This window comes from Chiloscyllium plagiosum, chromosome 1 (genome assembly GCF_004010195.1).
Source record: "Chiloscyllium plagiosum isolate BGI_BamShark_2017 chromosome 1, ASM401019v2, whole genome shotgun sequence".
Lineage (NCBI taxonomy): Eukaryota > Metazoa > Chordata > Chondrichthyes > Orectolobiformes > Hemiscylliidae > Chiloscyllium > Chiloscyllium plagiosum.
The window spans coordinates 151,233,016-151,249,116 of record NC_057710.1 but is presented as its reverse complement, the minus strand read 5'-3'; the positions used below and the strand labels follow the sequence as shown (position 1 = coordinate 151,249,116).

The 16,101-nt window shown below is 40.0% G+C and overlaps 1 protein-coding gene across 4 annotated transcripts in view; it reads left to right on the top strand.

The window, feature by feature from the left end:
* nr3c2 (nuclear receptor subfamily 3, group C, member 2) overlaps nt 1–16,101 on the top strand; it is a 326,244-nt gene that overhangs the window by 307,088 nt on the left and 3,055 nt on the right. For 3 of the 4 annotated variants that reach the window (XM_043699476.1, XM_043699456.1, XM_043699466.1), the window contains exon 8: nt 1,933–2,090. The exons of the other annotated variant lie outside the window; for it this stretch is intronic. In XM_043699476.1, coding sequence (XP_043555411.1) covers nt 1,933–2,090 — 158 coding nt within the window. The remainder of the gene's footprint in view (nt 1–1,932; nt 2,091–16,101) is intronic. 4 annotated transcript variants of the gene reach the window in all.

Here is a 16,101-nt window from a genome sequence, read left to right as displayed (position 1 = left end):
AGTGATCAGACTGAGTTACAATTTTCTCAAGTCACCCGACTATGAACTGACAATACCTAACTTACTCCATGATCTCTAAACATTGAATATAGTGAGGGAGTTTCATCTGAACACTCTCATAATGCAGAGAACCATTAGCACTGCAACAGGCTATTCCAAATAAATCTGTGGCAATGCTCTAGTTCCACATGTCTCATTATAAGGATTACTTTTGGAAAAATAATGAATCGGAGACCTTTGACAACTTTAAATATTCAGCTAACTAAATCAATTCAGCAAACTTGTATGCCAGTGTTGCCCTTCTTGATTTGCTGATCATTTCCTAGATAATATACTTAATACCATGGAAAGCTCTGCACTACACAATTAGTTATTTTATTTATCAGATGTTAGCCCTGTTATATTAAACCTTTTCCTCCTTAAAAGCTTAATTTATGAACATTTACAAAGAAAGACAATGTGTTCAAGTGAAGACACTCTTCAAGCAAGCCACTGCTTGGAATTGTGGTTCTTAATCAAAAATGAGTGAAAACCTTTGCACTAAGGTATGCAGTCCAAATGTTCTCATTTTGTTTCCTCAACCAGCTGATCACAGCTAGATAACTGGGACACCTTTTTAACCTCACTGCCTCTGGATTACAGAGAAGAGGATTGATCATGCTCTTGACCATTATCAAGTGATTCTTGACAGAGATATGAAGGAGGACAGGATTGCAATTAACTGTGATGATCTCTGTGGTGGAATACTGTGTCAGTGATCACTGTCTTGAAGAATGGCTAAAAGCATGAGATACTGGAAAGTTCCAGCATTTGTATACCAATCCTCTATCATGAAGAGAGGAAAGGAGGGAAAATGAAAATAAAAAATAATGTAATCTGGAATCAACCTAAAAGTAAAAGGAAAATCAATCCAATGCACAACCAAATAACTGGCTATAGATTCACCCGTAACGAAGGCTGGTAAGACTGATACATACGCAGTGTTTCCCCATTTAAAGTGCTTTCTCAGAACATATTTTCACTTCAGAGCAGTCTTCATGCAGTGAAACCTTTTAGAATAGTGCTGCCAACCATGACCTTACATTTCAGAATAGTGTGGTTGACAGGCCTTATAGTGGACTGCGTGGACTGCCTCTGTTGTTATATCCCTATGTTCCAGTATGCCTTGGTGGCACAATGAGTCATTCCAACTTGTCCTGCTGAGAGGTGATTCATCCCTAGCTTGTACTGATTGGACAGAGGCCAATTCCTAGTTTCTGCTGATGGAATGAGAATGGATCCCATATTATCCCAGTAGGGCTGATTCCTGATATGTTAGGTATGTTAAACAAATGACAGATGTGATAGAATCAGGGTTCCATCAATTCACAAAGCTGTCAGTCACTCCTTTGTAAATCTAAATTTATTCATGTTCAGAATTTTTGGAGCATTTTTGTGGATGCTTACCGTATTAGAAAATAAATCAAGAATTCTAGGAAGTCTCCCATTGTTGGCACTTTTGCATCTTTTAAGTTAGAGGCAAGATTTAGAAATTGCTTTGAAAATTTGTGGAAGTATTAGAAAATTCTTGGAAGATCTGCCTAATGCTGTTATACCGACCTATCTCTCCAAGAACTGAACAGTTTGCATTTCTTCTTGTTACTACTGAATGAATCACCATCGAAAAGGGGATCACAGAATCTTTGATTATGCAACAGAATTACACTGTCTAAATAAACATGATAGTCTGGAAAACTCACCATCAATCAATAACTCAGCACTGGTGTTTTATCAGTGAAAACCTTAAACATTAAAATTCAGTGTCTAGCCTCTTGTTTGTTTTTGTTGATCTAAGAGTAGCAATGTAATGGGATTTGTTAGGAGTTAAGTGAATTTTAAGTTTTTGAAAAATGATGCACTAATTGGCAGAATGTTTGTATTTGCATTACACAGTTCCAAAAGATGGCCTGAAAAGTCAAACTGCATTTGACGAAATGAGATTGAACTATATCAAGGAGTTGAGGAGAGTTATAGCAAGAAATGAAAATAATTGTGGACAAAACTGGCAACGGTTTTATCAGTTGACCAAAGTCCTTGACAGTATGCATGAGGTAAGTTTTAAGAAAATATCACTGTCTAACTATACATATTACCAAACATTTCTGAGCCTTGGGCTAAATTTTGTTTTTGCAGCAAATGTTGAGACCAACATTAAAAAGATATTCACTGAGAGTGAGATTTAACCTGAGATCACTAAGTTGTTACAGCTAGCAGGGATAGTGCAATGAAAATGAAACTAATCCTGGGATTGTCATGACATTTAGAAATTATAGTAAGTACACAGAATTCCACAATTTACTTGTCTTTTAGACCCAGGTTAACAGGAAGTAGATTTTTTTACTTAACAAGAATGACTGTTTATGACAAATAAACAGATTCAAGCCACAGTTAAGCAGTTACAAGCTATTGACATAATAACTAAGAGTTAAAACCCTAGCCCCAGTATAAACTCCTTTCTAAGAATACATACAGACAGACCTTTTACATACAGAGGGAAAGATTAAGACTAGCAGTTCAGTGGTCCCTGTTCACACAGTTTGCTAAGATAATTCTTGTCCTCATCAGAAAGCTGCCTGTCTGTGTTCCTTCTCCAGATACTTTCATCAGTTTGCAGGAGGCACAGGGTGACTGGTTCCCATTTATAAAGATCTTGAACTTGTGAATTAAAAGTCACATCTTACAGCAACCAAAAGATGGAAATAAACTGGCTAACTTAGGGCTTAATGCTTTTTAATGCAGAGCACGAGCAACTTTTTATGCTGTGGAGATCTTATGATTTCTGCTAAAACATTCATACCTCCAAGCTGGTTGGCTAACTGTGAGCCAATCATATTGTTGTTGATAGGCAGAAGGCCTTTGTCATTAATAACTGGTCACTAGTGCAAGACCAGTCAGTTACTTACTGCCAGCCAAAGCTTTACCATAGCTCTATTCATACTCACCTCTTGGTTTCAGCTAATCTGCAAACCAGGTTTCCACCTCAGTTTGAACAAACAGCTATGTAAACAATACTTACAATGATGTCAGGTTACTTGTTTTTAAAAAGTGAAGCAATCCTTCAATCTTTTTCATTTTTAAGACAGTTCTTTTCCCAATTCAGTACACAGTCAAAAATACAGAAAATCAAAATACAGCCTTTTACATTGTCATAAGTTGCTCAAACTAAATTGGTTTTAAATTGCCCGTGATGGCCAAATTATCAAGTGATGGCTTCTTGCAATATCAGTCATGACTATTTAAAGAACAGCATCAGTGAATAAAGCAAATAAAAATCTTTAAGCAGTAAATGGCTTTTAGAGATCCTGATGAGATAACATCAATATTTTCACTAAAAGATGTATTAATAATCACTGGCTCATGAAATCCCTTGCTGGTTTGTGTTCAGTTTTCTTGTTAGACTGTGATCACTTGGCCTGATGTTTGACAATTGGCATAATGAATCTGCATACTTTGGTACCTGGCTTCCTGCACAGAGGAGGTGAAAAGGCAAACATATTGTTTGGGTAGTAAAAGGACAGGCAGGGGCATTTTTGTTGCCTCATTCATTCTGAGCTTTACAGCATTTTGGTGTTTGTCCTCAAGATTGTTGCTGAAAGAACTGACTAACTATGATGTCCCTTTGCAACTTTCAGCTACTCACAGTGTGCACATTGTGATAAAGTGGAGGTTGACCCCACCCCCCCAAGAATCAAAACCGATACACCTAAAGAGGATCACCTCACCCTATAATCTGCAAAAAGAGGGTGAAAAGTGATGTAACCTGCTTTCTAGCAACTTCTAGTGGTTAAGTAAAATAAATCCCTGACATTCACTTCAAAATCAACAAGTAATAACTTATTTATCTAACTCTAACAATGAACAAATTAACTAAACAATTAACAAACCAAATAAATCTCATCTAACTACAAACTATTCCTGAATAAAACAAGTTGGTATGCTGTTCTAATAAGTACAATTCCCACTCATATAACAAAAAAAAACTAGTCTCGAAATCTCAAGAGAGAGAGAGAGAGAGAGCACTGAGGGCTGTTAGCTCTGGCAGATGGCAGTTCACCCTGGGATCTTGTCCCAGGGTGAACTGCCATCTGCCTCCTTGTATACCCTTGATAACATATCAATATTCCTTACAATAGGATTGGTCCTATGTTGTCAAAACCATCAGATTTAAATTTAATTGATTTTTGGTATCTAAGTGCCTGGTTCAAACTGAGTGGCTAAATTCAAAAAACCTGTTGTCTCAATAAAAACTGCTGCTTGACCTACTAGCTTGTATTGAAAGACAGTACAATGTTGCAGTTCGGACTCTCTGTGCACCAGCACACGCCCAACCTGCTGCTCACAGACATCCATTTTAATCTTTACACATTCAAAAAACACCATCTTTTAAAGAGACCATGCAATGCTTCCCCTCCTAGCATTTTACACTTTTACACACAGCAAATTCTAACTTCCTGTCTCACAATCTGCAATTATTCTACCCAACTTCACAACAACATTAGCATGATTTCTTTGTGTCTTTTCATAGATTCAGGCAAACATCCTAAACATTACAGTGTGGAGCAGTTTGAAAACATTATCCCTCTATTTTAGAATTGTTTCTGAGGTGTCATATTTTGGATAGAAACCTTAATTTCTAAAAACAAAAAATTTATTTTGAGGTGTGATATTTGGATCTTGGCTGAATGTGGCAGGGCGGCTCCCTATTGGAGTTGATTCTGTTGCATAATGCACTTTCCATCACCTATTACCCTGCCCTGGCATAATACAGACCAATCTTCACATTAGATCTAGATATCATAGGTTCGAATTGAATTGGAAAGAATGAGCCTTTACATGAAGTTGAACTGGTCAAATTCACAAACTGAACATGTATTCTCAACAATCACTGTGGAAACTGTCTGTGAAAAAGGAATGCAAACATAGATTGAATTTAACATGATGAATATTTGCAAGAAAAATGTCGTCCAATTTCAACATTAAATGTCTCATTTCATGTACTGTACAGAAATGTTTTTGTTCCAGTGAGTCAGAAAACTCCAAACTATAGTGTAAAAAAACCTAGTCAACACAACAGAATCTAATTTTCTCAAAATCGTTTGATTATTACAATAGAGTTAAGTCAAAGGCCAGATTAAAATTTGTCATTTTCCGTAAAGCTTTGGTTACAAAATTTGACAAGGCCAGAAAAGGGGCAAGCAAATCACAATATGCAATTAACTTAGGTGTAACTGATGAAAGCAGCATGCAAACATGTATTATTGGAGCATGCACCAGAACGAAGCATATTGTTGAGTGGCTGCCTATCTGATCAAACCGTGAAAGGCTGGAACTTAAGCCAGCTTTCACCAACTAAAGAGCAGGTTATTTCTGCTTGCATTCATAGAGCAGAGCTCTGTATTTTTAAAAAAACACTGAATCATGGCAAGGTTGGTCATCCAGATTTTTTGGTGCAACACTGGAAATCTTGTGAAGGAGCTGCTGAGGAGGAATTATTCCATTTTACCACAGGAGGCTGTCCTGACAAGAAGGCTCTGGTACCAGGTGGCTGTTTTGGTCAGCGGCAGGAATCTAGTTCCCTGTACCTTGGTGCAGTGCTGCATGAAGTTCAGTATTGAGTGGTTGAGTTCCGCAAATGCATGTTTAAATACTGAATTCAACAACCTGTACCACTTAGCTCACATCTTGTATCTAGCCACCACAGAGCAGTAGACAGCTGCATGTCCTTACCTACACGGAGGAGATGATGGGTACCAATTATCATAACAACCATTGTGGGGGCCGTGGCCAGCATTGAGACTGAGCATTTATCTATGATATACTACCCTCCCCACCACCTCCACCATCGTCATCACCAACAACAACAGAATCCAAGCCTTTGGCTTCATCCTTCCAGGCACCCAAAAACTAACCTGATCAGGCAGTGGTTAAGGACAAAGACCAAACAAACAGGGCTGAAGAAGGAATAACATTACTCATGCACACTTTTGTGGCTATCAGCTCAGATACTGAAACTGCATAGAGGTTTAGTTGAGAGGTAGGATCTGCGTTTCACGAAACAAAAGGCACAAATGGCCTTTAGATAGGGCAAAGAGCTAAATGCAGGCGGCTGCCGCCATCCAAGCTGAAGTGATGTGGTCTGAAGTCGGGTTTTCTGGACCAGAATGTTCTGCAGGTCTCAAGGAATTAACCTTGGAGTCATAAAGTAATACAGCATGGAAACAGGCCCTTCGACCCAAACTGGTCCATGCTAACTGTGGTGCCCACTCAGCTAGTTCCAATTGCCTGCATTTGGTCTATATCCCTCTAAACCCTTCCCATCCATGTACTTTTTAAATGTTACAGTTGTACCTGTCTCAACCATTTTCTGTGGCAGCACATTCCATATATGCTCCACTCTCTGTGTGAAGAAGTTGCCTCTCAGGTCCTCCTTAAATCTTTCCCATCTCACCTTAAACCTATGCCCTCTAGTTTCAAATCCCCATCCCTGGGAAAAATGCGTTCATCCTATCCAACCCCTCCTGATTTTATGCACTTCAATAAGGTCACCCCTCATTCTCCTATATTCCAATGAATAAACTCCTACCCTGGCCAACCTCTCCCTATAACTCAGGCCGACTAGTCCTGGCAACATCCTCATGAATATTCTTTGCACTCTTTCCAGTTTAACTGTCTTTCCTGTAACAGGATGACCAATACTCCAAGTGCGACCTCACCAACGACTTTTACAAGTGTAACCTAACATCTAAAAGATTTGTCAGACATGACTTCCTGTGCACAAATCCATGCTGACTATTCATAATCAAATCTTGGTTATCCAAATGTTGGTTAATCCTGACCTTCAGTATCCTCTCCAACAAGTTGCCTACCACTGATGTCAGGCTCACTGGCCTGTAGTTCCCTGGCTTGTCTTTGCTACCTTTCTTTAACAATGGAACAACATTAGTCACTCTTCTGGAACTTCACCAGTGGCTACATTTGAAGCAAAAATTGCTGCAAGGGCCTCCGCTTTTCTAGAGCAAGCATGGGACCTGGCATCAGAATCAATAGCTGCTACACTGATGGAGATAATGTTGGCAAGTCAGGCTCAGTGGTGAAAGATGGCGCCTGAGGATTGACAATTCCGTGATTGGTTGGACCCAGGTGACAAAGTGGTGGTAGAAGGGCATCATAGCAAAATCAACGAGGTGAGTCCAGCTGTGAGAGATGCGTCTGTGACGTTGGAGAGTCCAGAGCGAATGGTGACAAGGTGGTGGCTGTGAAGAATGGGCCCAATGTCAAAAGATGGCATCTTTGAGATGGTGACTTCAATGTTGGTTGGGTCCAGGGTAGATGGCAGTGAGGCTATGGAGGAGTGATGGCACAAAGGCGTTGTTGATGATGAGCTGGTTCAGGACTGATAGACTCTTTTTAAGCTGTATTGTTCTATATCTGTTATTCTTAAAACTATTTGAAGTGGCATCATAGTGTGGTGACAGTGGAAAAGCTTTTCACTGTATTTTACTGTTTTTCTCACTGTAAAATCATTACACTGTAAAATCACAATAAAAATCATTCATTCACTCAGTTTCCCACAGGTTCAGTCAGGTAGATGGGTGACTGCCAGGAGAGGTAGGCAGGTAGTGCAGGAGTCTCCGGTGGCTATTCCCTGTCTTACAAGTATACCGTTTTGAATACTGTTGTGGGGTAAGCATCTCAGGGTATTATAAAAGCAGCAGCCAGGCCTGTAGCACCACAACTGACTCTGCTGTAGCACCGGGTTGGGCAAAGTCCAAGCAAGCGATATTGGTAGAAGACTTGCTAGTTAGGGGCACAGTGTTGCATTTCTGTGGCCGTGTTCAAGATTCCAGGATGGTGTGTTACCTCTCTAGTGCCAGAGTCAAAGATGTCTCTGAGCAGTTAGGTGAAATTCTTAAGGGGGAAGGTGAGCAGCCAGAGGTCATTGTACACATTAGTACCAATGACATAGGTAGTAAGAGGTCCTGCAGAGTGAGTACAGGGAGTTCAGAAAGAGGCTGAAAAGCAGGATCTTGAGAGTAGTAATCTCTGGGTTACTACCAGTGCCATGTGCTAGTGAGGCAAGGAATATAAAGATAGGAGAGATGAATGCAAGGCTAAGGAAAGGGTGCAGGGGCACGGTTTAAGGTTCTTGGATTATTGGCACCTCTGCTGAGGCAGAGGTGACCTATATGAGAAGGATGGGTTATACTTAAACTGGAGGGGAGCCAATATCCTCATGCAGATGTTCACTAGTGCTACTCAGGATGGCTTAAACTAGACAGGCCGGGAGCTGGGAACCAGAGCAGCATCTTGGCAATGAAGGGAGTGAGGGGAAGGTAGATATTAGCACCAGTAAGACAGAAAGGAAGGACAGGTAAATGAACACAATGGTACTAATGGGCCTAAAGTATGCTTATTTCAATGCAAGGAGTATTATAGAAAAGGCAGATAAGCTTAGAGCCTGGATCATTACCTGGGACTATGATGTTGTAGCCATTACAGAGGCATGGTTGAGAGAGGGACAGGATTGGCTGCTCTACTTTCCAGGGTTTTGTTGTTTTAGATGCATAGAGAGGAAGGTAAAAGAGGTGGAGGAGTTGCATTATTAATTAGGGAGAATCTTACATCTGCACTCAGAGAGGATATACTGTAGGCTCATACACTGAGGCAATATGGAGAGTGCTCAAAAATAAGATTGGTGCAGTCACTCTGATAGGGTTATACAGTAGGCCACTGAACAGCCACCGAGACATTGAGGAACAAATATGTCAGCCGATTATGGAAACATGCAATAACAACAGGGTTGTCATATTGGTAACTTCAACTTTCTCAATATAAGACTGGGACTCCCTTAGAGCAAGAAACTTAGACAGGGTAGAGTTTGTTAAGTGCATCCAGAAGGGTTTTTGAAAGAATATATGGATAGTCCAAATGGACAAAGGGCCATGCTGACCTTGTATTGGCCAATGAGCCTAGCCAGATGACTGAAATTTCAGTGGGAGAGCATTTTGGAAACAGTGATCAAAACTCTTTAAGTTTAAGATAACTATGAATAAGGATAGGTCAGGACGTTGCAGGAACGTACTAAATTGTGGGAGGGCAAATTACATAAGTATTAGACAGGAGCTATGGAATGTTGATTGGGCAGAGCTGTTATCGGGCAAGTCTATATTTGACATGTTGGAGTTGTTTAAAGGCCTACTGATCAGAGTTCAGGACCGGCATGTTCCAGTAAGGAGGAAAGACAAGGATGACAAGGATCCTGGATAATGAAGGAGGTTGTGAATTTAGTCAAACAGAAAAAAAAGAAGCATATCTAAGGCTATAGGAAGCAAAAATCAGACAGGGCCTGTGAGGAATATAAACAAAGCAGGAAAGAACTCAAACAGAGAATTAGAAGAGCCAGAAGGGGCCATGAAGAGTTAAAGAGAATCCCAAGGCATTATATACATACATAGAAAGTAAGAGGATAACTCTAGAGAAGGTAGGATCACTCCAGGATAAAGGAGGGAACTTGTGCTTGGAGGCAGAGGAACCTAAATGAGTACTTTGCATCAATATTCACCCAAGAGAAGGATATGGAGGGTAGTGAGATTTATATGGAGCACGCTAATATGCTATGGCCTTTTGAGTTCAAGAAAGAAATGGTGTTGGATCTTTTGAAAAGCATTAAGGTGTAGAAGACTTCAGGCCCCAATGGTATCTACCCCAGGATATTGGGAGAGGCAAGAGAAGAAATTGCTGGGGCCTTAACCAAGATCTTTGTATCCTTGCTAGCCACTGGAGAGGTCCCGGATGACTGATGAGTAGCTAATGTTGTTCCTCTGTTCAAGAAGGGAAATCAGGATAATCCAGGAAACTATAGGCTGATGAGTCTCGCATCGGTAATTGGGAAGCTATTGGAGAGAATTGTTAAAGACAGTCAGCATCGCTTTGTGTGGGGCAGATCATGTCTTACTAACTTGATTGGATTTTCCGAGGAGGTAACAAAGGTGATCGATGAGGGTAGAGCAGTGGATGTTGTCTACATTGTTTTTTAGTAAGGTTTTCAACAATGTCCCTCATGGTAGGCTCATCCAGAAAATTAAGATTCTTGGAATCCACGATGACTTGGCCACATGGATTCAGAATTGACTTGCTCGTAGAAGGCAGAACGTAGTGATGGAAGAATGTTTTTCTGGCTGCAGGTCTGTGACTAGTGGTGTCCCACAGGGACCCATACTGGGACCTCTGCTGTTTGTGATATATATAAGTGACTTGAATGAAAATGTGGATGGGTAGGTTAGTATGTTTGCGGATGATACAAAGATCTGTGGAGTTGTAAATAGTGTAGGTTGTCAAAGGATACAGCTGAATATAGATCAGTTGCACGTATGGGTGGAGAAATGGCAGATGGCATTTAATCCAGGTAAGTGTGAGGTTCTGTACTTTAGGGGATCAAATGTTAAGAAAAAGCATACAGTTAATGGCAGGACCCTGAACAGCATTGATGTACAGAGGGATTTTGGGGTTCAAGCCCATAGCTCCCTGAAAGTGGCCGTGCAAGTAGATAGGGTGGTAAGAAAGGCATATGGCACACTCACCTTTATTAGTCGAAGAATCGAGTACAAGAGTCCGGATGTCATGTTGCAGCTTTATAAGTCTTTGGTTAGGCCACTGTTTTAAAAAATTCTCAAGGTCAGGTTCGTAGGAGAGTAGTCTGACACAGAACAAACGACCAAGAGGCGAGTCTGCTAGAATATGAGCATTTTATTCCCCGCAGCGTCGCCACAACCAGGTCTCATACTTACAACGGGTCTGGCTTATACTCACTCTACATGTTACCGGAACTGGGAGCCGTCAGTTCTCGTGATTTATATGGAGCACGCTAATATGCTATGGCCTTTTGAGTTCAAGAAAGAAATGGTGTTGGATCTTTTGAAAAGCATTAAGGTGTAGAAGACTTCAGGCCCCAATGGTATCTACCCCAGGATATTGGGAGAGGCAAGAGAAGAAATTGCTGGGGCCTTAACCAAGATCTTTGTATCCTTGCTAGCCACTGGAGAGGTCCCGGATGACTGATGAGTAGCTAATGTTGTTCCTCTGTTCAAGAAGGGAAATCAGGATAATCCAGGAAACTATAGGCTGATGAGTCTCGCATCGGTAATTGGGAAGCTATTGGAGAGAATTGTTAAAGACAGTCAGCATCACTTTGTGTGGGGCAGATCATGTCTTACTAACTTGATTGGATTTTCCGAGGAGGTAACAAAGGTGATCGATGAGGGTAGAGCAGTGGATGTTGTCTACATTGTTTTTTAGTAAGGTTTTCAACAATGTCCCTCATGGTAGGCTCATCCAGAAAATTAAGATTCTTGGAATCCACGATGACTTGGCCACATGGATTCAGAATTGACTTGCTCGTAGAAGGCAGAACGTAGTGATGGAAGAATGTTTTTCTGGCTGCAGGTCTGTGACTAGTGGTGTCCCACAGGGACCCATACTGGGACCTCTGCTGTTTGTGATATATATAAGTGACTTGAATGAAAATGTGGATGGGTAGGTTAGTATGTTTGCGGATGATACAAAGATCTGTGGAGTTGTAAATAGTGTAGGTTGTCAAAGGATACAGCTGAATATAGATCAGTTGCACGTATGGGTGGAGAAATGGCAGATGGCATTTAATCCAGGTAAGTGTGAGGTTCTGTACTTTAGGGGATCAAATGTTAAGAAAAAGCATACAGTTAATGGCAGGACCCTGAACAGCATTGATGTACAGAGGGATTTTGGGGTTCAAGCCCATAGCTCCCTGAAAGTGGCCGTGCAAGTAGATAGGGTGGTAAGAAAGGCATATGGCACACTCACCTTTATTAGTCGAAGAATCGAGTACAAGAGTCCGGATGTCATGTTGCAGCTTTATAAGTCTTTGGTTAGGCCACACTTAGAGTGTTGTGTTCAGTTCTGGTTGCCACAATACAGGAAGGATGTAGAGGCTTTGGAAAGGTTACAGAAGAGGTTTATCAGGATGTTGCCTGGATTAGCTATAAGGAGAGGCTAGAAAATCTTGGGTTGTTTTCTCTGGAATGGCGGACACTGAGGGGAGACTTGATAAAAGTCTATAGAAGTATAACATGCATTTACAGGGTTGATGGTGAGAACATTTTTTTCCCCAGAGTTGAAATACCTAATACTATGGGGCATGAGAGGGGGAAAGTTCAAAGGAAATGTGAGAGGCAAGGTTTTTATACAGAGACTGGTAGAAGTCTAGAACGTGCTGCCAGGGGTGATGGTAGAGGCAGCTACAATAGGGACATTTAAGGGACTTTTAGATAAGCCCATGAATTTGCAAAGAATGAAGGGATATGGATAAAGGGCCCGCAGAAGAGATTAATCTAATTTGGCATCATGTTTGGCACAAGATCATGGGCTGAAAGGCCCGCTTTGATGCTGTACAGTTCTATGTTCTACTATCATTTTATAAATATTCAATCCCAGAGAGCCATCACTCCGAGGTCAATTGTTAATATCTTACTTAACTGACACTTCCCACTTCTTCTTCTTTGCAGTGCTCAAACATGTTTTGATTCATTTTGGGCGTCCTGGCATGATTCTTTCTCAGTTCAACAGCCTATTCTTTTTCAGTTCCAACAATGTGAAGACTACAAACCCTTACAGTTTAGAAGCTTCATGAATTCAAAACACTTTGGCTAAAGTGGCTGCTTCCCACAGACTAAAACTTGATTCTCCTGCAAGAAGCAAACTGTTCTCCCTCCTGAACTGAATTCCTGATTCTTCTAAATTGAAGTCAGAAGTTAAATGGAGATGCCCTTTGGTTTGTTATAAACTCAGCAAAATAAACATTCCATTCATTTACACCACCGGTGTCCTGCCAGGCACTTGACTGAAGCTATGTATATTCTGGGGCGTGAGTGTCAAATGACTTCCTGACCATTTAAAACAGTAGAATTGTCAAAAATATATCTGGCACTATTCTAAAATTCAAATCCTAAATGGTAATACATCTTTCATCATACCTTTTAATTAAGAATGAAGATGTTCAGCATGTAACACACCACTCGCTGTAGAGTTCACTAACCTTTAACATCAATATAATCCTGCAAATACTTTGACCGACTCAACAACAGGCAGTAGAAATCAATCATCTACTAACCAACGTTAGTAGCCAATGATTGCTTTAGATTTAACTAGCAGGGTTCCTTCTTATTATTGAATGCATGATTAACTACCTCAAGTTAAGAGGAGGCATTAATTGGATCATTCAGGTCAAAAATGGCATCAGTAGAGTCAAATTAGTACTAAAAGCTTACTGACATTCTGATTTGCCTGCTGTGCATATATCAGATATATTACCAAAATAGTGATTGTTGTGGGGAGCACCAGCACGTTACCTCAGACCCTTCTGTGTCTGAAAAGTGATGTCTGTAACACCAAAATTATGAGTACCACCGAATTAGATTTTGCAGCTTTTATCTACTCAATTGGATGAAATTTATTTATGCGAAATTAACACCATTTTATCACACATTTGGTTATTAATATTACACAAGGTGATTTCATTCAAAAATTATAACAAATCAATTGTGTCAATTGATTGTGTGATATAATTAGAAATTCCCACTGATAATCATATCGAGCAGCCTTTGCCATGTGAGTTTATGCAAACTAATAATCGTCATGATGTGTGATACCTTTTGATTTTTGTTGCATTCCTTCCCTATGAAATCAGTTAACACCTGAAAACAACTTATTATATAAAATGTAAATGCAGTCGGATAGATTGCTTTTGGTTCTTGAGCCCTTCTCGCATCTTTAAATAGGCACACCTAATAGTTGCATTCTGGTGTGGCAACAAAAATACTCCTATTTTCTACAATATAGTTAAACATTCCCAAAAGATACGATTCTGCTTGGAATCTATATTGAATGGGAATAAGCACACTTTAAATTTGAATAACCAAATTTAAGGACAACCAAACTTCACTTAAATGTGAGGCCAAAAACTAATTTCCTCTTGCAATCTGTTTTGGTTGTTGACAAAATTTTCAGTAATACTAAATCTTGAATCAGCTGCTGAAAGCGCACTGTCACCATACTGCTCCCTGCTGGACTGCTGATGATGCATAATAATAATCTTTTACTGAGGAAATGAACAGAAAGTCTTGTTGTCAACCTTAACTGCAGAATTTAGCCATAACCGTACAGTTACAATTTGTGAGTAAAGGAATAGAATTGAAACGTTCTCTCAGTTTCACTGCACTGGCTATTTGTTGATTGTTAGTGCTATCAGCAGGGTCCAGGAATTTGACAGAGATGACTATGGAATCATGGATCACAATTGCTTTCCTGTAGGTTCTGCCCACGTCCTGCCAGGTGCACAACATGGGACCAAGAATTGGCTTTATGCAGTGGTCTATAATGCTGGATTGGCTCTATAATCCAATTGACGTTTTAAAATAATTTACTGAACTTTTGGTTTTGATTGCATGGGAATGTCTTTCTCATCTTCAGATGGGCTTCCGTCCATTCCTGGAGTGTTTATTGTACAAATCACAGTCTGCCAGGTGTTTTCAGCAGCAATTTCCACATGGAGTTTCACTGTGAATCTATTACCACAATTTTAACAGGACCCCTGAGAAACAGTAGAAACAACTCAAAAGCATTAGCAAGTATGGCAATAGTTTGGGAGATCTTCAGCTGAGCTTTTCCTTAATTATTCTGAACCAGCAAGCACAACTGTACCTGGTACACTGAAAAACTACTAACTACAAAATAGATAAAAATCACACAACACCAGGTTATAGTCTAACAGGTTTATTTGGAAGTACTAGCTTTCAGAGCACTGCTCCTTCATCAGGTAGCTAGTGGGGCAGGATCATAGAACACAGAATGTAAAGCAAAAGATTACAATGTCAAGCAATTGAAATGATATATTGAACAAACCTGGATTGCTGTTAAGTCTTTCATCTGTTAGAGTGGGTTGCAGATTTCAATTCATTAATATGTAAATCCCAGAACTGCTTTCAACTCATTCCTGAGATAACTTAAGGTTATATAAAAAAAAAAGGTGACATCTCAGCTCCGACAGTGCATTGAAGGTGCGAGGTTAGAGTCTGTCTGTATTCAGATCATGAGTCAGACTGGTTCTACTTCCAAAATAGAAATTTATAAAATGTCACATGGATTGACTGCCCACAATTGTGTGCTTCTTGAACAAAATAGAATATGTCTGCAAATACAATTCCACAAATGTACGCATACACATGTATGAGTCTATAGGGTGAAATTGCATTTGCAGAATTTTATTTGAAGATAATTCTATTTTGTTCAAAAAGCACACAATCTGTAGGCAGTCAATCTGTGTGATATTTTATAAATTCCTACTTTGGAAATAGAACCAGTCTGACTCAAGATTGGGATACAGACAGACTCTAACCTCACACCTTTACTGCATTGTCTGAGCTGAGATGTAAGCTTTTTTTTGATAAAACCTGAAGTTATCTTGGGAATATGACTTGAAAGGAGTTCTGGGATTTACATATTAATGAATCAAAATCTGCAACCCATTCTAACAGATGAAAGACTTAAAGCAAAACACCACAGTCATACAACTGATACAATATATTGAACAAACCTAGATTGCTATTAGGTTCTGTGTTCTATGATCCTGCCACACTAACTACCTGATGAAGGAGGAGCATGCTGAAAGCTAGTACTTCCAAATAAACCTGTTGGGCTATAACCTGGTGTTGTGCGGTTTTTAACTTTGTCCACTCAAGTCCAACACCGGCACCTCCACATCAGTATAAAATAGGTAATATTGAGAGTTGAGTTTCATAGAGCACCAGAGTATGTTCAGATGTCATGAGACACCTCATGGTGTCAGTCAAATGTAGACTTACATTGATGGTCGTAGAAAACCTGACAAACAGTGGGTTTCTTTGTGTTTCTGGAGCCGGTGCTTCCTGAGATAAGTTATTGTCAGTTATGTGATGTTCTCCTGTGGTTTGTGATAGTATGAGCCCCCATAGTCATGTATATCCTGCTGCTTTCTGAGTCTCAACTTGCAGT